The following is a 25840-nucleotide window of genomic DNA, read 5'->3' as shown; positions in this document are numbered from 1 at the left end:
TTTTTTTTTAGCTACATCAACTGATCTCAAACAGCCCAAACAACTGATGGAGCAGCTGATTGATGGAAGGGAGTCAGCTGATAGGTCACATGATTCCTTTCTATGCAACCTGATGGCGAATCTCATTCAGGGCGCTCTATTTACTGCTCTGGCCTGCCTACTGTTGCTGCTTCCTCTGCAAGCTGCTTTGCAACCAGCCTCCACCCAAGCTCCTCCTTTTCATGCTGTGTCTGACTTATCAGTCATTTCTGTTTGTCATTGATGCTGCTCTGTTCTGTTCCCGGGGAGTCTTTGCTTCTGCTCTCCCAGCCTTATGCCTGATTTTCACTGGATGCGTGCTCCGCCATCCGTCAATACCCACCGGCTGCGTTTGCTGTGCGGAGCGGTGCAGCTCCACCAGAAGACATCTCGGTGCTCCTCCATGATTAATATCTCCTTGTCCATGGTGTTCACGGGGTGAAATGACATCTGAAAACCTCTGACCTGTTGACTTCAGGCCTGCCTCTGCCCATTATGTAGTTTTTAAGGTGTAGTGCAGGGAAATATGATCCGCTGACCACCGTGAACACTGTGTATTTTATTTTGAAAATTAACCGGATGTTGTATTTTGTTTGTGTGCACGACTTCCTGCCCCGCACGATCTGCTCTGTGCTGAATTGCTGCGTTGTGCTCCAGCGTCCGGCAAAAATAGAAGTCCTGCGTATCTGTTGCGGAGGGCTCCGGAGTGCCGCAGCTGAGACGGAGCCGGAACGCAGCACAGCCGCAGCCGGTGGAAACACACACATTGACTAGAATTGAATCCTATCGACTCCGCTGCCGTGCCGGAGCGCAGACGCAACCAACACGCATCTGGTGGAAACTGGGGGTTAGGCTTTCCATGTAGGCACATGGAAGGGCAGAGAGGTGTACTCTTTCCGCCTTAGGCTGTCCACATAGGCCCGAGGAAAGGCAGAGAGGCCTCAGAACAGAGCCATACCACAAAATATAATACTCCAAATGGAAATTAAGTTTTCTTTGACTAATGTGTTCCGGACTGAACTGGGTGTTGTGAGACATCGATGGAATTTCCAGCCTGATTGTGCCACTAAAACCAGGTAAGCTTTAGCGAGACATTGGCGACTTTGCCAGCTGTTATTGTGCCACCAAAACTTGGTGCTTTTAGCAAGACATCAACAGCATATCCAGCTTTATTGTGCCATGAAAACTGGATATTTGTGAGCAATATATTGACACCATTTCCAGCTGTGATTGTGCCACCAAAACTGGATGTTGTAAGCCAAAATGTCTTTCCCTAACCATAACCAAGTGGTTTTTGTGCCAACAAATAACCACACATTAACCACAGCATTGCGTAAACAAACATAAAGAAACATAGTTTCAACATGTCTGCTGCACAATAATAAACAAATGTTATATATCTGTGGTTTGCAGAAATGTACAATGTCAATTTATTCTGACGACTGGGGTTAAGTTAGTAACCTCAATCCACTGAGGATTCAGGTTGGATAAAAAGGAAATGTGTACGTTTTGGTTTGCAATATAAGTACTGGTTTTATACAGTATAACAGAAAAGAGGCTGATCCAGTGACCTGCACAGAAATGAAAGAGTTTCTGAATGAAATCAGGTCAGGTTTGTGTTGTAATGAGTGCTCAAAGGTTCACATTCTATACAAAATGTCAAGATGAACCTTCCATTAAATCACCCCCTGAAACTACAAGGTTATTTATAGTGATTTGTAGTGTTTGTAGCTTTATGTAACAGCGTCATCAAATACAGTAAATGTGTGATGGCAAAAAAACTGAACCAAGTTGGATTGATTTCTTTAATGACTGTGTGAGCTCTCCTTTGTGTCATCAAAAGAGGGTTAAGCAAACAGGGAAAATGACATTTAGTGATTCTCGCTGAGTGTGCCAAAGTACTTGATATTAAGTACTTATCTCTCATGGTGGATTATTGCCTCAGCAAACAGTCTTTCTATACAAGATTTATGAGATAAATGCAGCTGGAGTGACTGAATGGTTTTCAGTCTCTCATGTAGAAGCCTTTTTTACATTAATGTTGTTGTCTGAGATTTATGTATCTTTGGCCATATGACTACTGGACTAGGTCAAATCCAACTACAGTAATCGATGCTCAAACCATGCACTTCTCATTGCAGCGTGATCCTGCAAATATTTTTGGGCAAAAGTTTTCATGACATGATTAAGAGAACTGCTGATGCTTGTAATAACTGAGCACATAAAAACTACTCTTTAAGCTATGAAGAAAACTCACATTTTTTTGTTCATGTTATGTAGACTAGTGCAAAAAACTTGGAAGTGGATTTTTGTTTTTTACTAAATCCTAGAGAGATCATCGTGTACTTATTGTAACTCCAAGCTACTGACTTATAAACCAATCCCTTCCTGTGACAGCTCCAATTGCATCTTCAGCTGTCCTTGGAGAATGGTGATTGCCTACTCCAAGGTTTCTCCCATTGTCCTCAGCAGCTCAGATTATTGCTTTTTCCTTGTCTCTGGGCTGCTGTAGCTTCACTCTGCTTCATCAGATCTACACTGCTAAATGCAGTGAGGTTGCAGCCTATTTTAGTAGCAAAGGATTCACACTGGGAGCAATAATGAGCCAAATGTAACCAAACATGAAAATCTCATTTCCCTTTAGCATCTTTGAGGTGGAATTGCTTTTTAAAGTGTAATTCCTGAGGAGAAATGATTCTCCTTTACACCAATCCTCACATTTTAAGCTGTTTAGTAGGTGTTTGTGTCTGTATGGCATCAATGTAATTTTCAACTGGGAAAAAAGGCATCTGCAAAACTTTTACTTATTAAAAAAAGTACTTAATAGATTTATTTCAAACCTAAAATCTTTCAGCAAAACTGATGAAAATTTGTGACTTGAATTACAATGGTCTTAAACAATCTCTAAGAATAAGTGCAGTGTGCAGTGTGGCCACAGGCCGATGCAGCCTCTGTCAAGGTTGTCAGTTACTTAAGTATACATAGCCTACAATCACCTCCAGCTAACAGGCCCTATTTCCACAGCTACATCATATAAGGCATCCGCATTCACAGAAAGAGCGCCCACTGTGAACCCACTTAAAGTCAGTACAATATGTGTATTTCAGTAAAGGCTTCTCAGCAATAGTACATCTGTCTTTTCTGATAATGGAGTTGTTGTTTATGCAGATCATTGAGTCCTCACAGTCATCTGCTGTCAGAACTACAGGAGAGCGAAGAGACCGTTAACACAGAATAGGTATGTTGTGATCACGAATCATGAGTTAGCTGGCAGCAGTTTTATTTGTTATTTTCTTCCTTTTTCTGGCTGGTGGCAGTTCAGTAAATAACACTGTTAAGAGCTTTGTATGCAAGACGGTTACTCACCTGACTTGTGTTAATTTTAGATCATCAGCAGAGGTTTTCACGTAGTAAGGAAAAGTAGGTGAAATGCATCTTTCTGGACCAAACACAACAAGGTACTTCACAATAAAAGACAAAGGAAATGCATGAGATGGAGACACAATAGAGAAATAATCACTGAAATAGAGATAAAAAAGAAATAAGTAAAACTCAGTAGCTTTATTACATGAAAAAAATTATTCGTAGAACACTGTGTGCAGATCTCAAATCAACAGTCCACGCATTTCTTGTCACTTCCTCATAGAAATCAAAGAAATCCACCTTATTGTTGGGGGCGCTACTGGAGAAATGATAATGGGTGCAACCTCTGGTGAGATAGACTATCCATAGACTGTCTATGGTTAGCCCCAGTGGCCAATCAAGGTTCTTTTCTTAAGTAGCTTGCCTTCAATGTAGCAAATAGCCTGCAAGTCTTTGGTGATTAGACCCCATAGAGATGGCATGCTTTAAGGAGGGTGATGAATCCATAGTCGAATAGGGAACCCCGCTGGGTCTAGACGCTGGAGGTGGTAGAGGTGATGAAGATGAGATGACAAGAAGATGGAGAAGTGCTGATGATCATGATGAGAAGAGGAACAAGCCTTTGTTGAGCTTGTCTTGACTCAGGATACGAAGGCTGGAGGTGAACGGGTGCGAAGATTCTCCCTGAAATGATGGCTGACAGCATCTGAGGAGAGAGCAGATTTAAAATTTTGCAGTAGCATCCTGATTGGCTGAGAGAAATCGCGGCGAAGTTTGATTGGATATCTAGAAGAGTGAACACCCACAGTCAGCTGATTAGAGGAAGCAGTTGGAGTGGGATGGAGAGAGAGTTGTGAAAGGATGAGCACAAAGAAAGTCTTCCTGATTGAACTTACGCTGAACTTCCTAAAATGTCTTTGTAGAGCTCTGGTACCTGTTAGCGTACTGTTACCATTACCATTGAAAAGAGCTGGTTCTGGTTCAACACCAGTAGTCACACACATAATTCATAGAAGGTATCATTGTCTTACACCGCTTTTCTGTTGACATCAGAGACATCAGAGCTGGACAACACACCACTCATAAAGAAGGAAATGTGAAAGTATAAAGTTAAATTATGTGGTGACTGCTGTTAATGTTTTGTGAACCGCAAAAGAGCTCCAAAAATATGTTAAGGCAACCGAAAAACACTGACTCATTGATTCATTAACCCACAAAAGAGTATCATTATTCCTTTGGCACACTCCACACTCGGCAGCCTAGTGGACACATTGATGGCAATGTGTGAAAGAAATGAACGTGTGCAGTGTAAAAGCAATGTTCAGTTTGTCACACTAATGAGTAACACTTGTTCATGCTGGAGCTTTTTATGTCTCTTGGATCAATGGATTATTGCAGTGTTCCTCTGGTCTTCTTTTATGGACCTGTCAGATGTCTCAGGTCACCCAGCGCGTCTTGTGTATGAACTGCACGACCGTGGTTATTGTCCATTTGTTTGTACATCACAGGTTATTGATCCATTTCTTATTTTACTGCCCGGGTGAACACTGAGAAATCCAATAAAAAAAGGAATTAGTTTAAAAGTTTGAACATCATTATGTAATGTTAATCAGTGTGTTTAGTGTTTATGACTACGGGAGCTTGAGTCATTCATTAGTACCTTCTTTTATGTAAGTGCTGCCTCTAATGCCTACAGCTCTGCCCTCACGTCCCAGAGAAGCAGCAATCTCTTGGGGATTTGCTGTGCTGTGCTGCGCTTATTAATTTTATCTCTTACTCCTGCAGCATAAAACAGCAGCAATATGGGGTAAGAAGCAAACTGATATTTTACTGGTATTTCCTGTCTTTCTGGAACAGATATGGACAATGTGAACTGAAGATGAAGGTCAAGAGATCATTGTTATCTAGATAGATAGATAGATAGATAGATAGTACCTACGCAAAGTAAAGCACTATCATTTGTATGAAACCTACGTAGATATGAGACAGGAAGCTGTGATGAGAGCAAAGGAGGAAGTCAGGTCACACAGGACAAAGACTGACAAGGTTGGGGTGGATGGGTTGGACAAACAAAGAAACACAGGACCTTGACCCAGGAGATTCAATACGTTCTCATCTCAAGTTGTCACATATTGCCGCTTTGTTAGTGGACTTTCACGTCAACATATTACACTCTAGGAATCCTCCTGCGTCTGCTGTCAATACTACAACCAACGCCGGGGTTGACAACAAAAGCACATGGTTATGTTTAGGCAACAAAAGCATGTTGTTACGTTTAAAAAAACATCATGGTATGGCTCAACATTCATATGGGAAGAGGACGTCGAGCCCCTAGGTGAAAGTCCAGGATTTGTTGGACCCCTCCACCACCACTGCTCCCACCCACCCTACAAGGACTTTTACTGCTACTTATATGACGTTGTCACCAGCAGCGTTTCAAACTGACTTTGTCTAGCAGTCATACCACCACAACAGGTGGCCGTGTTATTAACTAACTATGCCGGTCCATGTATCAGACTGCCACGGCAGGTGCCATCTGGTTGACCGATGCCGTATCATGCCCCTGCAAAAGGTGGCTTTTGGTATCTGTGTCTGATGCTAAAATCACTGACAAAGCAGCGGTATTTGAAAACTTCGAATGAGAACAGGCTGGGACACTCGTCACGTATGAAACCAAAAGTTAATGTTGAGTTATTTTCAGTTACGTACCAACGTAACGTAACATCATCATGTCATCATGTAATTTGTATGATATCATAAAAACTGTGTATGAGCATACACTGACTCAGTTCACATTAATCCATATTTTATTTTCCTAACCCAACTGGCTCTGAGCGAGAGGCAGAGTACACCCTGGACAGGTCAATTCACAGTTACGGGCAATTTAGAGTCACCAATTAACCTGCATGTCTTTGGACTGTGGGAGGAAACTGGAGTACCCAGAGAAAACACCACACTGACACAGGGAGAACATGCAAACTCCACACAGAAGGACTCCGCCACCCTGGGGTCCAAACCAGGAACCCTCTCGCTGTGATGCAACAATGCTAACCACTGCAACACCGCCCGTTCACATTTCTGCACATGCTCAGTTGAATAAAATCTTAACTAAAATCTCACAGCAGAAAATACTTTATTCGGTTATTAAAGTGTGTATGACATTGTGTTCTAAAACATTTTGATAAATATCTATTTAAATATATATTCATAAAATTTACAAGCCGTCACGTTTGTAAAGTCTACATAGTGAAACAGAACGAACAGAGAGATACTTTCTTATATACACCATAAGATGCAAAATCACAGAAAACAAACTGGAGGAAAATTGGTCAGTGCAAAGGAGAATGTTCTGCCTGAAAATGAGTCTCTCAAGAGGAAAATTGCATCTTACACAATCTGAGCAGAACACAGCAAAAACACAGGTTTTTTTCTTTTTACAGCTCTGAGGTAGGGCACAAGCTTACAGAGAAGGAGAGAGATACTGAGGATCTGCTTTCATTGGAGAAAGAACGGAAACAAACAGTGTAAATGACAATAATCATTTCACAGCTTTTAAATGCACAAAGTACACACCTTTTTAAAATACGCACAACTCTTAAACGCTTAAGTGCACTCATTGATAAACATATTCAAATATATATTTTACACCAAAGACAAACATGCCAGTAATACAATCATTGCAAAATACAAGTAAAGCAAGAAGATGGGGTCCAAAGAGACTCAAGCCTTCGACCAAGGATGGTTTAATATTTATCAAATATTAATAAAGTTTTAACTAAATGTATATCTCCTCACACCTGTTTTTTTTTTTTTTTTTTAACTTCTTACATCAGAAAATATCCCCCAAAAAATCTGAGATTTCAAATGCCGGTTTACTGAATTTTACTGAATATCATGTTTGCACAAATTTTGTGATAACATACCTTAAGAAATCTAATATATCAGTAATATCTTGACAAAACAGAAGAGCATCTGCATGCAAGATACAAAAGAAATGAAGCAAATAATATGCTGCTCCAGTGAGAAAAGTGACAGCCTAAAAACCAGAATATAGCACTTTTAAAACTGGTCAAAATCAGCATTGAAGACCGCAGTTGGGTTCATGTGAGGAAAAGACCATATAAGAGATTTACATAACAAAACATAAAAGCTACAGTTGAACATGGTGTTGGTTATACTGCAGTGTCATGATGACTTGACTTGACGAGGAGAAGCACCACATCACAGGAGAAGCAAAGGGATGAGACTTTATGAGAAGGACAATGACCCTGAACCCCGTTTGAAGTCAAGCGAAGAGCAAACGACTTACATCTTTGGGACCATTTGAAAAGCTGAAACGTAACTGTAACTCTGTGAGACACATTCTTTGCTGCTTTTAAAAAGTGCTGGAGTACTGTGGATTCTCAGATACTGACAAACTCAAATTAATACCAAAGTGCAGGCCATGGTTAAGGCAAATGGTGCAAACAGGAAATACTGAGAACATTTCACTTTGAGTAAATACTTTTCTGACTGAGTGTAGGCTACATATGTTAGTGGAACATTATGGGAAGTAGTGCTTGACAAAAATGATGAAACAAACACATTGTGGACTGTGGACTCACCGTGCACAACTTAAAGATCCAGTGTGAAAGATTTAGGGGATTTAGTGGCATCTAGTGGTGAGGATTGTGGATTGCAACCAGCTGAAACTTCTCCTGGTTAGAATTCCTTCAGTGTTCAGGGGGTCTTTACCAGGAGCCAATTTATCCACAGAGGTCTCTCGCAGAACAAAGGGACCAGAAAAATAAGTGTTTCTTAGATGCTGTTCAGCCTGTCTGTTACGTGCACCTGCTAATGTGTCACTCAATGTCATGTCACCTTTTTTCTCTGATTGTTTAATGGTTCTTACCTTTTTTCTAATCCTGACGTTCAGGAGGTTTTTTCAGGAGCCAAATTATCTGCAGAGGTCTCCCATCTTCCCAAACCAAACGGACACAGTGATTTAAACCAGTAAAAGCACTGAATAAAGCAGTTTCACATAAACAATTCAGTGCCTCTGCATGTTGCTGAGGAGCTCCTCACTATATGGAGGCCAATGCAAAAACACAAATGGCCCTATCTAGAGCCAGTGTTTGGTTTGTCTGTTCTGGGTTATTGTAGAAACATGGCAGTGCAACATGGTGGACCCCATGAAGGAGGATCTGCTCCCTGTGTAGATATAAATGGCTCATTTTAAGGTACACAACAATTCTTACTTTGAGGTGATCATACAATAAATAAAACAAACTTAAGTATATTCCATTTCTGCCAATATATCCTCCTAAATCCCACACACTAGACCTTTGATACTAAATGTGTAAATATGTTTTATCTCCTCTCCTGTTTGCCACCAAAACTGTAGATGTCATGATGAGAAGTTAACACATTTCTTTCAAATATTAGCTGCAATGTCTAAGGCAATCTGTTCTGTGGCCATCCGCAGAGCTGAGTCAGCTGTCAAGTCTGCCGCTGAAAGGGCAGATTCAGTGTCACCGTGGCTTCTCTTGGCTCTCTGATCGGCCTGTTAATCATCTCACATTCATTCTGTCGCACGTTCTCCTCGTTCATCTGCGACACCTCTGTGGAGCCCGCTTCAAAGCCAGGCACAGTGTTGGCTACATGAACCACATGGACCTTGTTTCTCCCATTTTTACTGAGGATGCAGCTGAACACTTTCTTGAAGCCTTTGCGAAAGTGCTTGGACACCAGAGCGTAGACAATAGGGTTGACGCAGGAGTTGGCGTAAGCCATGCAGTGGGAGAGAAGCCTGAAGGCATACGTGGTCTGATTGAAGGGGAAGTCTCCGTACAGGTAGCACAAGATCACCACGTGGTACGGCAGCCAGCAGATGCAGAACAGCACGGTGACGATGATGATCATTTTGGTGACTTTGCGTTTGGCCCTCTTGGATTCTGACATGCCGTCCAGAGGGTCGACAGCCGTCCACAGGTACTTGATGGTTCGAGTGTATGAGAGACTCACGATCAGCACTGGGATGACGTAGCCGAACAGGAAGGTGCACGTGTCCAGCACCTTCCTGTTCTGCTCCTCCCAGCCGGGGATACACACAGTACTGTTGGCGTAATCGATGAGGTCGTAGTAGCTGAGATAAGGACCCGCGAAGACCAGAGACAGACCCCAGATGATCACCATGGCAACCACTGCATTACACGGGGTCCGTAGCTCTCTGGAGCGTAGTGGGTAACGAATGGCGAGATACCTACACAGAGAAAAAAATAATACATTGACATTTGATCCAAACTACAGAAACACAGTAATTAGTGTACATGCTGAGTCTGAGTGGTGCAGTGTGATAATTATAGGCTGAGAGAGTGTAATTCTTTATAATTACAGCTTGAATAGTAAATAGTGTCTGTTATTGTCCAAACTCCTTCAAAGCCTCAAGAAACTAAAATCCATCATTTTTAGCACATGGAAATTAAGAATAAAAGAAAAAAAAAACTTTGTTGGTTTATTAGATATGTTTGGGGTTTATGTTTTGTTTTGTTTTACTTCCTCTTGGATTGTAAGTTAATTATTGGGCCACTTTACAAATCATAGTACAACCCAATAAAATGTTGCCCTTACATCAGGGGTGTGTTCAGGGAGTTGAGGTGACACAGGCCACCTGCAGTCTAATTGGCCTCCCCGTCCCATAGAAGTTGTGAAGTTAAAAAGTTAACAAAAAAGCTTGTGACTGTATTTTTGAACGTGCATGTTTTTTGTATGTACCCTACTGTTTGGAGCTGAGGACTTAATTGATAAAGTTCTATATTACATTTGCATAGTGCCACTCTGTTGTACTGTAATTGGTCGACTAATGTTGGCATTATATGTTAATACAAATCACGAATACATTACATTTGTACGTTTCATACCTGTCATATTAACGCTTCTACAGCGATGTAATTCTGATGATGTGTATATGAGCTGACTTAGTCATCAGGAGATGGAGCAGTTGTTGGGACACCAAGACAAAACAGGAGTCAAGCTGCAGAGCACTGTTCAAGACCAGCACACAGCACCAGTTGTTTTAGCGCCTCATCGTTAGCATTTCCAGTGTCAATTGTGCCACCAAAGATGAGTGGTTCTTAGCAAGCCACCCCTGCATTTCCAGTGCCTAAAACATGTTTTTTTTTGTTGCTAGTTGTCATTGTGTTTTCAGCTGCGTTTGTGCCAAGAAATGTGTGTTTTTTAGTGAGCTGTTGTTAAGTTTCCAGTTGTGTTTATGCCACCAAACATGTGTACTTTTAGCAAGCTGTTGCTGCATTTTCAGCAGCATTTCTACCACCAAACCACCTGTTTAAGTGAGTCATTGCTGTGTTTCCAGGTGCAATTGTGGCACTTAGCGTGGGTGTTTTTTAGTCATCGCTGCGTCTCAAGCGGTGATTGTGCCACAGAATTTAAGTGTTTCTAAGCAAGTTGCTGTGTTTTCAGCAGCGTTTGTGCCATTAAACATGAGTGTTTTTTCGTAAGCTGTTAAGTTTCCAGTTGTGAAACTGAACGTGGGTGATTTTTATTGAGTCATCATTGTGTTCCCAGTGGAATTTTTTCCACCAAACTTGTATGTGTTTTAGTGAGTCGTCACCGTGTTTCTAGCTGCGACTGTGGTGCTGAACGTTGGTGTTTTTTAGTGAGCTATTGCTGCGTTTCCAGTAGCATTTCTGCCACCAAACATGGGTGTGTTATAGCAAGCTGCCGCTGCATTTCCAGTGGTGAACATGTGTGTTTCAGTGAGTTGTCGTTGTTTTTCCAGCAGCAATTGTAGCACTGAACATCGGTGCTTTTTAGTGCATTGTCACTGCAGTTCCAGTGGCGTTTGTACCACCAAGTGATTTTTAGCAAGCTCTGTTGTCAAGTTTCCAGTGACATTCGCACCACCAAACATTGGTGTATTTTAGCAAGCTGCCGCTGCATTTCCAGCAGCATTTCTGCCACCGAACATGTGTGTTTTACTGAGTTGTTGTTGTGTTTCCAGCAGCAGTTGTGGCACTGAACGTGAGTGTTTTTTAGTGATCTTTTATCATAACCAAGTGGTTTTTGTGTCCACACTTAACCTCATGTTAACCACAACTAGGAAATTGTAATGTTAGTAATTAAAAGCAAATAGTGGAGACAGAAATGGTAAATCGATTCTATTCTGATGTTTGCGTATGTGTGTGTATGTGTGTGTGCGCATGAACTTCATGTCACCCCTGCATAAATCAGTGCCCTACTTGGGCCTTACATGCCAACAGATAGTTCTACAAAAAAAAAAAAAGAATTGAAGCTGAAAGGTTTTTCATTGTGTCCACTCTCAGAACTTAATTTACGATAAATGACACTGAGAGTCAAAGTTAAATCTAGTATTTACACTTCAGCTGTGAATCACCTGGCGTATCATAAATTTGATTTAGAGTCAGATAAAGAGAACACTGCATGTGCAAAGAGGACCTGAAAATTGATTTTGGTTTACCTCACCAATAGTTTGTTTATATGAATCCACCAAGGATGAGGCTGCCACCTCCACACTCACTGTTAGGAGCATAGTGGCTCACACTGAGGCTGCGTTGGATGATAATCATTCACACTACAGACATTTGTGGGTTTTATTGAATAAAAAACACCTCAGGGAAATATGTGAAACTGGCTGTTATGTCCACAGAAAGGTTTTTTTTTTTGTAGGATTTTCAATGGGATCTGGACGTGCAGTCATCGCTTGGTAAAACCATGACAACAACAGCACAGAACATGACTGTGCCTTGTGCTGTGTTTTTGATGTTGCAGAGCAGGTAGGCGATAAAGGAGCAAATCCCGCCCCACATCATGGGCCATCACGAAAAAATAGCTTAATGTTTTCATAGCACAGACCTCTCTCAATAATGTGACACCACGCTGCTTTTCACGATTGTTGCTGAAGTCTTTGCATCATCCTCACCTGGTTTGTTCCTCTTTGAACACGTAAAGCTATATTCTCCATATTCCTCATGCTGCTTTGTGAGTTCATGTCCTCTAAGGGACACGGAGTATATGAGGATATCACAGCTTCTTTTTCCCCGAGGCAGGGATTCTGGGTAAAGCTACAAATCCATGTCCTCCCAGCTGCATTTACAGGACACTTCAGCCAGCTCTCAAGAATCAGAGGCAACAGCCTCCCTGCTCTTTGAAACCTCACTGAAATAGGGCCAAAGACACTTAGCATTAAATATGAGAGGGAAAAAGCACATACCTTGAACCTACTTGTCACATATGGAGGCTTAGTGTCTTGGATAAGTGCACATACTCAGACATTACTCTGCTCATGAGCAGTCTGTTAATGTCTGACAAGATGCTTTGTTTTTCCTGATTTTGAGTGTTTTGCTGAACCTGAGACCAATTAAAATGTTTACCAAAAAAAGTAGACTTGGAAACATCTGTTTACCAAAATACAGAATCACCACATTTACTGTGAAATGAAAGCGTGGCTGAATTTCAAAGTATCTCCTACTTTAAAATTCAGCAGCTCACAGATGTTGTTTTATCTCCCAAACACTGATCATATTGGATTTTTGCTCCAATATAGACATAAACATCTATGTACATAATGTATAACTGCAGCTGCAGCATCCCTATATAGATTTTTTTTTCAGTTTTTAGACGCTAGAAGCTTGAATAACTCTGCATCATATTATCCAGTGCTGTTTTTGTTATGTATGTTATGTTCTTTGGCATAAATCACAGTAAACGTACGATCTGCCTTTGGGTAGCTCACTGCAGCAGCAAACACTTTCCATTAAAGGACTGAGTGTGTGTGTGTGTGTGTGCTGCTGTTCATTCAGGCTGAACTGTGATTTAATTCCTGCTGGGGATTCTTGGTTTAAAGTGTAACTGTAAGCTGCTACCTTTTCTTTACTTGTTACACAGGAACCGAGGAGGAAAACAGCAGAAAGCCATTAACATCCTGACTCCAGCGTCCCTGCTCTTTTCCAGACTGAGGAGGAAGCGTCTGGCTGCAAAAATCTATTGAATCCTCTAAAGTGTAAACACAGCCAGTGTGAGCAGAGGGTGTCTGCTGCAGAGGGCAGCTGAACACAGACTCTGTCCATATTGACTGAGATGACAATGTTGCCCAACAACTATAATGATGGCTTGGAGCTTATTTTCAGCCAGGGATAATGCATGCTTCTCTCATAAGATGGTCAATTACAGGTGATTTAAGGTATTATGGGTCTTTGACTAATTCTTTTAATGTGCACCTCCGGGCTCTCGCTGTTCTTGGTGTTCCCTTAGTTGCTTTTTTTTATCTTCAGATGAGAAAAATAACCTTTGTGATGAATTAAATGCACCAAAAATAATTCATATCATGAGCAGACAAAAGTGTGGACTTGAATAAAATCTTACTCACAGCCTGATGACTTTTTAAGCTTGATACTCTGCTGTCTTTTATCATTTGTTAAGAATGAATCCCTGATAAATCAAATCATCATGACTCATGTATCAGTTAGCCATTACTTAATGATATGTCGTGTACCCTCATTATAAAGTGCACCTTTGAACAGCTGTTGCACTATCTTTAATCTGCTGGATTCCTGCTGAAAGTGAGGTGAACAAAGCTCAGCGTATGCCTCCATTTACCCTCGAAGGTTTTCCCTCCCCCCAATTCAATGACACATGCCCTTGAATTACTAAATCTTTCATGAATCTGTTCTCTCTCCATAGCAATATTCCTTTACTGCACCAGAGCCTTGAAACTGTTTTTAATTATCTGTATGCCTCAAAGTTCTAAGACCAAAACACATTGCTATCTTGTAAATATGTTTGGATATCAGAGACATAGCCGAAACACAAATGAAATAAGGATTTTAACTAAAGCTACTAATCTGAAGGAATAAATTAAGCAATGTGATGGGGCAATTAAAAATTCATTAAAAGGGAAGATAACAGGTGTAGGAGTGCGTGCATTAGTGATTTGAGGGGGTGATTTGAGAACAATAAATGACTGGAATTTATCTCAGATTTTCCCTCAGGACACTTGACACTTAGCACCCCGTGTACATTTCTGATGGAAGTAAAGTAAAGCAAAAGCGATGAGAGAAGACAAGTGATAACTACTGCTGATTCTGATAATCGACTAATAATTTATACCATTTGGGCAAAAATGTCAAACATCCTCTGGTTCAGGCTCCTCAAATACATATGATCATTGACTATGTTCACATGGACACCAATATTTCACTATCATTCAAAATATGACAGTATTATAAATGTAATACAGTTCATATAAGCAGCATATTCTGTTTGGATATTCAAAATTAGGCTTTTTTCAGAATGTGGCATTTTCTGATGAAGACATGTGGGATATGTCAGTATTATTTGGGTTTTAAGAGCATTGTTTGGACATGTATACAGCACATTCACATTTTGAATCTTAATTAGGGTTTTTGCCAAAGTTTGACACACATGGCCTCTTGCCTATTTATGGTCAGCTCTGTGCGTTGTCATGGATACATTGTACATAAAACTTGCCAACAGTTTGAAGGCTGTAGGGAAGAGATGCATGCCCAAAAGAAAACCCATTGTGCAGAAGGAGAAACACACCTACTTTTAAACATTATGAAAGGGTTGGTTTTTGGATCTGAGAAACTATCGCAAAACCGACCTTTTCAATAAGGTGGTTAAAGGAATGAAAGAGGGAGGCTGAGCTTGCATGGTTGAACAAGTCCGCCAATGGTGGACACTATTGGAAGAGTCAGTTTTTGATGCAAAGAAGCACATTGGCACAAGCGGTTCCAGCTGTTTCACTTTTCCATATTTTGACGTGACCGACATGTTAGCGCAAATTCATCGAAGTATGCACGGCTGCGTGTAAACAGGAATATTAGTGGAATACTTGTTTCATTTGCCATGTAAACAGCTTATTATGAATATTGTCTTCTTTGGAATAGGGGTATTTTTGCACTCCAGGTTCCCATGTCTCAAAGTCATTGACTTTTTTTTGAATGGGTTTTTGGTTAGATGCCTGAAATAAGGTCTGTGTTTAACACAGGCTAAAAAAGGCATTTACGTTTTGTTCTACAGCATAAAATACAACAGTAAATACCCACTGTGTGAATTTTGAAGCCTTTGGCCCTGGTCACACAGAAAGCGTTATGCAGATTGCAAAACGCGAGGCGCCGCACTGCCTTTTTTTAATTGAATGCCACTAGTGAAAGAAAAAAAATGCTTGCTGCGCCTTTGTTGTTGCCAGGCAACCAGACTCACCTCCTCATTCTACCCTTTCCATTTAATCAATCTACCGATTGTTTATTTATTTTAATTATTTGACATCAGTCAGTATCTAGTTACTAAAATGTTCAGGCAGAGGGTACTTGCTGTAGCTCTGGCTGAGGGTGAGTGGCTGTCAGTAAATAGTTTGTTGGGCACATGGAAACAGAGATCTGTGTGGGTACATGAGACCCTTAAAAAGAGGATGGATCATGGGGAGTACCACCAGTTGGTCCAGGAGCTTCTCCTCAATGATGGCCGTTCCCTGGCACATTTTAGGATGACTCAGGGGCAGTTTGAAAACCTGCTGTCTATCGTCGGGCCGTATAGCTCTGGGTATCCAGCAACAGCTACCACCAGTTTCTCCTCCCTTGTTTACCAACTGTAAACTTGTTTTCGTGACCACCACAGAAGGCCTGGCACTCAAGTTATCCGATTGGTCAATGGGAAAAAAGATGACAAAGGAAGACATGATGTGGGGCATTTTCCCACTTTGAGTTGAAGTTTTTTCAACTGGAGGAGTTACAAAAAGGTGCTTCATAAAAGTGGTGTTAATTTGTTAAGATTATCCTGCTGAACAAAACATGTATCATCAACTTTGCAAACTTTGCCACACAGCTTATTTTCTGCAATATGCCAAGATTAAATGGAAAAATCTCATCAGCTTTTTGACGTGGAAACCAGGGTGCTAACATCTGCGTCAGTCTACAAAAAAAACGTCATCCATGCAGTACTCTATTGTTGATCTGGGTTTTGGACAGCTGGCCAAACAAAACATCCAATTTGAAGATGGCCCCTTGGGCTCTGAGAATTTCCGATTATGTAACAGTCTAAACAATTCATTGGTTAATTACAACACAGACTAACAGACTCATTTATAATGGCAATAATCATTAGTGTAGTTGCAGCTCTAGCAGCCACAGCTTTATGCAGCAGGAAGTGAAAAGAGGCCTTCATTTTGAAAAGCAGTGCTAACAACATCAAAAATCATCCCCCCCTGTTCTCTCATTTGTTTACAACAATTATTTCAAGTTAATTTGAAAAGTGTTAATGGATGTTTAAAATGTCACACATGAGCCTGGTAGTCAGAAATTATTTTTTAGAACGGGAAGTATTTGCTGTGTTGTATAACATGCTATAGTGCTTAAATGTCTCTTCTGGGATCAACAGATAATTATCGTCGTACCTGTCAACAGAGACAGCAGCGAGTGTGAAGCTGCTGGCGTACATGGTGAGGTTGATGAAGAAGTGGACCACTTTGCACATGAAGGAGCCGAACACCCAGCCCTCCAGAGAGTAGATAGTGGCTTGGAAAGGAACGCAGAAGATGATGAAGAAGAAGTCGGCCACGCTCAGGTTGAGAATGAACAGATTGGTCGTGTTGTATCCCACCTGCCCGCTCCGCAGAAGTACAGCGAGCACCAGGCTGTTGCCGATGGTGCCCAACAGGAAGATGAGGGAGAAGACCACTGACACAATCACGCTGGTGGGGTTCAGCTGGTAGCTCTCAGATACATTTGCCTGCCCTCCTGGCTTGGTGAAATCCTCAAAGTCAGACATTTTGCAAGTCTGAAACAGGAAAAGGAAGGAGATACATCTGTCAAGCAAATTACAGTCACCCTAGAGCTTTTGATTGTTTTATCTCTTCTGGGTGTATATTTAAAATCACAACACTCATGCACTAGTGCTCAATATTAATACGATGTCAAAGGCACTCACTGAGATGGGAGTTTAATGATGAGTTAGTCTTTGCAACTTTTTAAAGTATACTCAAAAAGATGACAAGCCTGCATGCACCAGAAGATTTCTTTATCCAATTAATCCCCAGTCGAGTCATGTCACACATATTAATGAGACGAGAATGAGAGATTGTTTTTAATTTGCTGGTGACATATTGTCAGATGTGTCCGGGGAATATTTATGTAGTTTAATTAAAAGTGAGGGTGCGATGCAATTCAGTTTAAAGTGAGAAAATGCAAGATTAATTAAAATGGAAATGCTAAATTCACACTTTTTATCACACCATTTATTTATTTATATATTTGTTTCTAGGTAAGGATTGCTGCCACAGTCCAACGTAACCTTATACAGTGGTTCTTATGTTATCATACAAAAAGTTATGCACGTGGTTTGTACCATATCGAATAAATTAGCGCCATGATATCTAATGAATGAGCAACCCTGCCAGTTACATTAAGGAAAAGAATAATGGTTGGATGCTGTCACATTGTGAACTTAATGTGAGAGTGTGATTCAGTTTTGCATAGCCACAGCACTGGGAAGGTCTGGAAGCAACATTATTTTTCTGCTATAGGGGAAAAATGCTCTGGCTTGTTTGTAATTCTGTGAACCAATCGCAATTGTCTTGGGCAGCACTAAGTCCAGGGTGCAGCAATGATGAGCAACTGTGCCCTTGCAAAATTTCATTAGAGGGGAAATTGTTTTGGTGGAACATATGCACATAAGGAGGTGAGTGCTCTCATCAAAATTCTCCACAAAGGAAATACTACAAACAATAACAACAGATGTTTGTTGACTGTGTGATTCAACTTTTACTGATAAAAAAGACAGATATAATTTGATAATCGGTGCCCCAGAGGTAAAGCCTTAGCTATGGAGGAACTCACTGGACCCATGAAAACCAAAGATGATTGGCTCTTGCAAATCATTATTGTGACGATATCACAGGAGCTTCGGTAAAGTGAAGCGGGATTGGTAAATTGGTGAACTGAACTAAACTGTCTGTGTCAGCAAACAGATCAACATCAAGAGTCTTTGCTTTTTCAAGGTCGGTTCACAAGTTGTTTCATTTGTCGATCTTAACAACAATTAACTGAAAGAAGAACCAAGCTGGCCTGCCTTACTGCCTGATCCGAATAGTTGTCAAAATTCGGCATTTTCAGCGTGTAGGTTGATAGCTTGGAGGTTGTTGCTGATAGCTATAGTCTCCATCAGGTGAGTAAGTCTAAACGTGACGTGAGGTGACGTGACATAAAATAACATTAAATTTTAGTTTCACACAGGACATGAACCCAAGCCTCCTAATGAAAGTCCTGTGTTTGTTTGACCCACCCATCAAGCCAAAGACGTCTACACCAGAGTCCTGCACGGGTCCAGTTTTCAAGATCCGCCCCGACCCGACCCGGGGACGTACAAACCCGCACCCGAACCGCAAACCCGCGCATCAGGCCAATTAGTACCGCAACCCAGTCCGACCCGTTGAACCACGACCCGCAGCCCGACCCGTAACCCAGATTTAAAGTAATCATTTTGGGTCATATTGGCTGAATATTGAACAGCATATCGCCACAGTTAAGGTGCCAGTAAGTAAACAACGACCTGAATGAAGCAGCTCTCACAATAAAAACCTGACTTCAGCTCCATCATCAACCCTCTGTGTTCTTCTCCCATACGAGTGTAAAAGCACTCGTTTGTTATGTTTAATGCTTTTAAACTTTTAATCTATGTAAAGGAACTTTACATGTGTAATAATAGACTTACTTTCTGTCCAGAGCGACGTTCAGCAGTTACGAGCCGTCACGTGTTTTTAGAATCCATCGAGGAGAGAAGTAATCCATCAGGGAAACACTTCAGAAACATTATAAAGTGATAGTTGTACGTTTTATCCACTTATTTCTCAAATACCTAAATAATTATTTACTGTTTTGGAAGTGGCGCTTGTTAGACGGTGGCAGCCATGTTGATTCTGTGGTCCAATCACAAATTGTGTTATTAGATGGTGAAACGTGTGTAAACAGTGTAGTGTAAAAGTTAATCCCTAATCAGGTAAGAGTGTTATACTGCATAAATTGATTAAGAAGACCATAACCATATTTCATGTATAAGTCTCCATAACACCGTTTGATATGCATTTATATGTGACAAAACACTGTTACACATGTCAGTGTACTCATAATGCAAAAGTTATGTACTCACATTGTATTCACATATTGAAGAACACACAAAGAGCATATTCAGCAATAACACACACACTAATGCTCATATGGCAGAACACACACTTAAAGGTTTATATTGCACGAAAGCACAAGGGACTGTAATAAAGAAAGTCCCTAAAGTTCATATGTTTTTTAAAAATAAAGTGAAAGCAGAACCAGCCCTAAGGGTGGAAGATTTGCGAAATTCCAGGCCTAAAGTGAAAGTGATTACACCATTAGAAACGGGCCTGTTCATGATTGGACAAAAGAAAAAGGTTTGCCACCAATAGATCTGGGTCTGAATGGGAAGGATTAACGAAAAAGAGGTGGAGACTCTGTCGAGTCTCCACTAGCATAAAAGCGAGCGTATTGAAAGTGAGTTTTCAGTCTTGCTCTGGAGCTTGACTCAATGAGTTGTATGTGTTGATGCTTGTGGACACATTAAACTCGATTGCACCAGATTCTACTTGTCTCCAGTGTCTCTCTAAGTACCTGCCAGCTGAACTAAGATACTAAATCGACATCAGAGGAAGATTTTGGAAGAAACGTTGAGGACAAGATCGGGAGCCTACAGGCCCAATTCCAGGCACCGATTTCTGCCTCTTCAACAGCTGAACCAATGACAGTTGCGAAATAGCGGAGGTGATCCTCAGAGAGTAAATAATGACCAAGATAGTTATCTGTAGTTTACAGAACTAATGACTGATGTGTTTATCTAAAACCCGCAAGCCAACCCGCATGTTATTTTTTCCACCCAGATCCGAACCCGGGAAAACATTTTTTTTTAAAAAACACCCGCAAATCAGCTGTTTTTGCGGGTACCTGACCCAGTGCAGGACTTTTTATCTGTCTTTATTGTAACAGTACATCAGCTGACTTCCTCTATCGCTGAGTAACAATAAACACAGCTCTTTAATGCGTTTATAACTGCATTCTGATAACCATGAATAATGCCTCCTTAACTGAGTGATAACATTTGAACTTGGTGCCTACTTTTGGAGGTACATTTTTATTCTTGAGGACTTAAAGAATAAAGTTTGGGAGGTGTATATTAGCTCCCAGGGACCTCTCTTACTAATACTTGATCTGACTTCCTTCTTTGTTCTCGTCATATGAAAGACAGCTTGCAGCACATAGGTCACATGAGCGCAGCCTTCTGGCACAAATTATAGTGCATTACTTTTGGTAGTTTTGAGTACAAACAGTGAATGAGAGCAGCCTGCACAGGCGCACAGAGAGAAACGAGGGTCACCTTTAAAGTGGAGATTAAATGCATTTCTGTCATTATCATGTCCCACACCGCAGAGATTTGTTGGCTTAAAACAAAGGTTTTCAGGTAAGTGGACAGAGACACTTAAAGTCAGCAATTCACCTCCTCTCCTCTCTAATCCAAGGAATTGTGTCTTAAACCCAGAGTGGTCTGAGTGCTGTGGTCTGTTTCATTCACTCTGTGAAAAGATGAGGAGCAGGAGCCTTTCTCAGCTGGGGGACCTTTGATTTCAGCCAAAAACACATCATCTGTTCACAGTGAGCAGTGATTTATACCTTTCAATTTTTTTTTTACCAGTAATAATGTCGCAGCAGAGCCTCTGACGTGTTGCGGTTTCGTAAAAGTGACGTCTCCAGTGGCGTCAGCATGCACTCTCAGGTTGGCAAGTGGTGTAAAATTGAGGCTTTAAAATGAAGAGGTGCTCTTGATGGTGAAGATGATGAGCTACAGTAAAGAGAATCACACACGAGCATGATGTTTCCAAACATTTAATTTAATCCCATCTGTCCACCAAAAAGGTTTGTTCTGGATGAAATGTTTCCCTATTTATAATGAGCAGCTGAGACTGCAAACCCTGTGTGTTTGCTTATATTCCACATTTTTCAGTGTATCAATGGATTTTTTTGTTAGGAATTGGTTGATAATCATGAAACTGAACCATATTCCAATCATGAAATGACATGATAGGACCATTTAGTAGTATATAAACACAATTTCTAGGAGACAGGGTTGATCAGTTGGCTTGGACTGGACGTTAAGAATCATAAAAAGCACATTGTTACTGCTTTTGCACACCCCTTCAAAAGACTATTCTTAGAATTTGAACTGGTTATTTTTTGAGCTCTTGCACACCTGAAATCACAATGCCAGCTGCCATTCAGAAGCTTTGGCGATAATGATGGGTTGGAAAAAGGGGCAGTGATCTGTTTCAAGCGTGTTTTAATCAGCTCTTCTTTCTGAATTCTGAAAAAAAGAAGAATGAATTCTCATTTTTCTGCCATGCAGACGTCAAAACAACACTCGTTGGCTATTGTATTGTCACATAGTGTATATCAAAAGAGCTTCATGTTACATCATCTTGAAATGGTGCGTTTAAAAATGGCACTTATATCAGAGCCTTTTCGTGTGGAAACAAAACCAAATTGAGCAGCAGTAAGGCAAGGCAAGACAGATTTATCTGTAGAGCACATTTCATCACAAAGAAACTCAATGTGCATGAGCGTAGAGTGCGCATCAAACCCACAGAATTTCATCCAATGCTGTTATGTTCCTGATTATCACCACAGAATTTGTGTTGTGCTTGCAATTTTCTGTCATGAAAAAAGGAAGTAACCCACATATTTGAAAACACCACGCTATGCCAAGCGCAGGCTACAACCATCACAGATTTTTTTTACCACCAAGCAGAAGAAGCAAAAATGTTTTTTCAAAGGATCACCCTGGAGCAAGAACGTAGCCTGATCTGAATTGGACTGAAGAAGCATGAATAAAGGTTGCTCATTATCCCTGAATTAACACACTACCATTTTATATGAAATACGTGCCGCATGATTAATTAATGCCCCGTCACATACTGTATCTATGGCAGCACAAATGTGAATATAAATTTCATGGAGCTGAAATAGCAGTACAGTGCAGCAAAGCAACTTGTAGATGGCCAGATTAGATTTTATTTCGGGATCTGTTTTGGCAGAGATTACGAAGAAATCAATCACAGAAATGTCGTCTTTTTACGACAATAAAGCAATATCACAGAGAATGAAAACTCTGTAAATATAAACCATTAAAAATGTATAATGTTGTGACAGTATTTTAAGTCATCCTCGAGCTTTTATACTTCCGTCCCTCAAATCTCAGTAATAACCAGGCTAAAATAAATTATTAAACATTATTAAACTTTATACATCCTTTGAGTATAAACTGCTGCCAGTCTATCTGCATAATCAGAATCGTGACCGAGAGCAAAATGAAGAGGATACACTGATCACAGCTGATGGCACATAAATGACACTCTAAAGCGGTGATAGTAAGAATATATTCTTATTAACCTTATAAAGAGGCAGGGTTATAGCATCGGCTGGTGGATGCTGCAGAGGAATTTTCCTCACAGTTCTGTCAATGCCTGACTTCAGCATCCTCTTTTATGGTGTGGCTGGTTCCCCATTCTTCACACTGGGGAAAACATTCTGGATTGATATTACATTTCCGACTGCAGTGGGATATCAGAGCTACGACTCCAGCCCGAACATGTGTGAGAGTGTCAGGGGGGGATCAGCGCAAACAGGGATAGACATACAGGAGCTTTATGAGGCGTTAATAGAGCGTGTGGGACCTGACAGGTTGTGGAAGACTTTGGCAGAGCTCAGCGTGACAGTTGTGAGGGCACAATTAGAGTTTCTGGAAATGAAACAATGACTAATGAAAACAGCTGAGCCAGAGAGGAGGAGGAGGAGGACGGTGATGGGGATGTAGCACAGCCTTAACCAGACTCTGGGAGAACATCTTCATTGTCACAGCAGAGGCTCAGCATTAAAAAATGATGTGCAGGCACAGATAAGAGAGCAGTATCTCTTTGTTTCAATAAGCAACAGAGCTAGAATAGACACAAAGCTTCTTCTGACAGGTGTTAACACAGATTTAAAACCAAACTTTAGATATCAGCTGCAGCTTTAAACATTTGTATTCAAATGGTTAAAAGGAAAATGCTGATTCTGTGTGATGAATTTGAATTGCAGATGCTCTTCCCAACATTTCTGTGCCACACAAGCAGAATCAGCATGCAGATCAGGCAGATGCAGTGGGATAAACCTACCAGGCTGATGATGGGTGGACAGTATCCAAAGCTTCCGCTCAGATTAGGAACAAGACTCCCAGCAGACCTGCTCCGTTAAGATGCTCATACTCTTTACACTGAAGCCTCTGTTCTGCCGGTGTACATCGCTATCTGCCTGTGTTGTTGGTATCTTACTCTTTCTCCGCCTCTCCCTCCCCTCCTCAACCCCCACCTCCCTGGTGAGGACTCCTCCTCCACATTCACTTTAATGTTCTCTCCTCACTGCAGAAAAGGATTGCAGAGCGAAGGTATGGGGGGGGGGCGAAGGTATGGGGGGGGGGGCTGCAGCGCCTGTTCACAATCAGTGCACAATCAGGAGGTTCCCTGACATAAAACCCCAAAGCAACACTGATTGTTGCATGTGCATCCAAATTAGCCTGTCTTCAAATGAGGCAGTGACCTTTGTATTAGCATTAATTCTTTCCCATGGCTTGTTATGTATTGAGTGACACCATTACCTGCTGAGAGAGAGCACAGTTCAATCCAGGAGGGACACTGGAAAAATTAAATTGTCTGTGTTAGTCATTGTTGGAGCTTTAATTTGTGGGTAATTGGTGGCCAGCATTTCCAAACATGTTTTCTTATTTGCTTATTTAATACGTCCTCATCTAACTTTTAGGATCAGATGAGTCACTTCAGGGATCTGATGTATGTATTAAAACTAATATCCATAGTTACATGTGAGATGTCAACAGTATACAGAGCTGGTTTGGGTAATGTTCAAGCTGAAATTTCAAGGAGCCCCACATTCTTTTGCTTATTTTCTGTCTTATATATGATGTTCATATTAAATGTAGCCAAAGTTTCAAATAATGAGGTAGTCTAAATGTGTGTAACAGTAATCCCTGTGAGCAACAAACTCATGCTTCAGACCATTCTGAATACTCTGTTTCCAACTTTTTTTTTCCTCTTATGAGACAAACTGACGTCAGAAAAAGAGAGAAAATCTTGTGTCGGGTGCTCGGGGAGAACAGGAAACAACAGGATTGACAGGAAGGCAAACCAGGCAATCCGGAAAAACATATAGAAAATCGTGGAAGGAAATATTAACAAGCCTTTGTTGTATTGGTTATATCATTAAAACTGCAGGTTGTCATCAGGGCTATCAGACGACCTGCAGTGGTCGAAACATGTTGGCTCTTAATGATTTAACCACTACAATAAAGGCTTTTTGATATTTCCTTCCTGCCTGGATTGCCTTCCTGTCAATACAAGCTGAAATCAGTTTGTGACAAATTTCTTTATATGGTCATCTGTTCCAGGCACACTAATGCAATTATTTACAGTATGACTGCTATGTGTGGCTACATGCTAACATCAGGGAAACATGTAACCTTGGTTGCCCATGTTGTTAATTTTCCCTGATTTCTGACTAAATTCCTGCTGGAATAAATCCAGATTTGAGTTTTAGAAGCTTTTATTGGTGATTTTTTCATGGTAAAGGGCCATGATAGTTTTTCCCCTGGCTGCATGAACTGCTACATGTAGCTACATGCTAACATCAGGGAAATATGTAATCTTGGTTGCTGAGGTTGTAAATTTCACCCCAATTTTGGATCATATTCCAGTTGTAACATGTCTGGTTGTTGAGAGCTGGTTTAGAAGCTTTTATTGGTGATTTTTCATAATAGAAAGACTCTGCAATGATGGTGCAGCGACGCTGAGTCAGTGGCCAAGACAGCAGATACAAAGGACAAGTATGAACCTGAAAATGAGCATAATAGGTAATTTATACACGACTTGGCAATTGGTCAAGGGATCTCAGCTCGAGGGTTTAAAGACACTAATAATAGCTGAACTGTTTCGGGCTATAGGAAAAGATATCATGAATGCTTGCATGGAGGACTCTCCTAGCTTAATTTTAAAAGGAGATACTGTATTCATAACTTGTTTTTTTTTATCAGAAATATTGTAATTACTATAGACATCTTGTACAAAATTTTTACTTTTAGTATTGATACATTTAAATATATAGGCAGTGTATTTCACCCAAAACAACATACTGTCTCATATTGAGTGATGTATGAATGGAATTCACTCAAGGAAACAATTATTAAAAAAGGACCCTCTGAAAAGTGGATATCTTTATATCACACTCGGGAAGAATAACTGCCTAGATACAGCAGCCAGTGAGGGTCTAAATAAACAAACAACCAATAACAAAAACCACAGAATCAA

General features: G+C 40.8%; 1 protein-coding gene across 2 annotated transcripts in view; it reads right to left on the bottom strand.

The window, feature by feature from the left end:
* galr2b (galanin receptor 2b) overlaps positions 1 to 23765 on the bottom strand; it is a 383467-nt gene extending 359702 nt beyond the window's left edge. The window contains exons 1-3 of one of the 2 annotated variants that reach the window (XR_007571621.1): positions 23642 to 23765; positions 16811 to 17193; positions 8704 to 9622 (exon numbers count right to left, since the gene is read on the bottom strand). Coding sequence is in view for 1 of the 2 variants with exons in the window: in XM_050070049.1 (XP_049926006.1) it covers positions 8860 to 9622; positions 16811 to 17184 (1137 nt within the window). In the remaining variant the exon portion in view is untranslated. Of the gene's footprint in view, positions 1 to 6538; positions 9623 to 16810; positions 17194 to 23641 lie in introns of those variants that run through there. The other variant, XM_050070049.1, reaches the window with a different exon arrangement.
* Positions 23766 to 25840: the final 2075 nt, after the last annotated feature.

Source organism: Epinephelus moara, chromosome 18, assembly GCF_006386435.1.
Source record: "Epinephelus moara isolate mb chromosome 18, YSFRI_EMoa_1.0, whole genome shotgun sequence".
Lineage (NCBI taxonomy): Eukaryota > Metazoa > Chordata > Actinopteri > Perciformes > Serranidae > Epinephelus > Epinephelus moara.
This window is presented reverse-complemented; position numbering and strand designations above follow the sequence as displayed.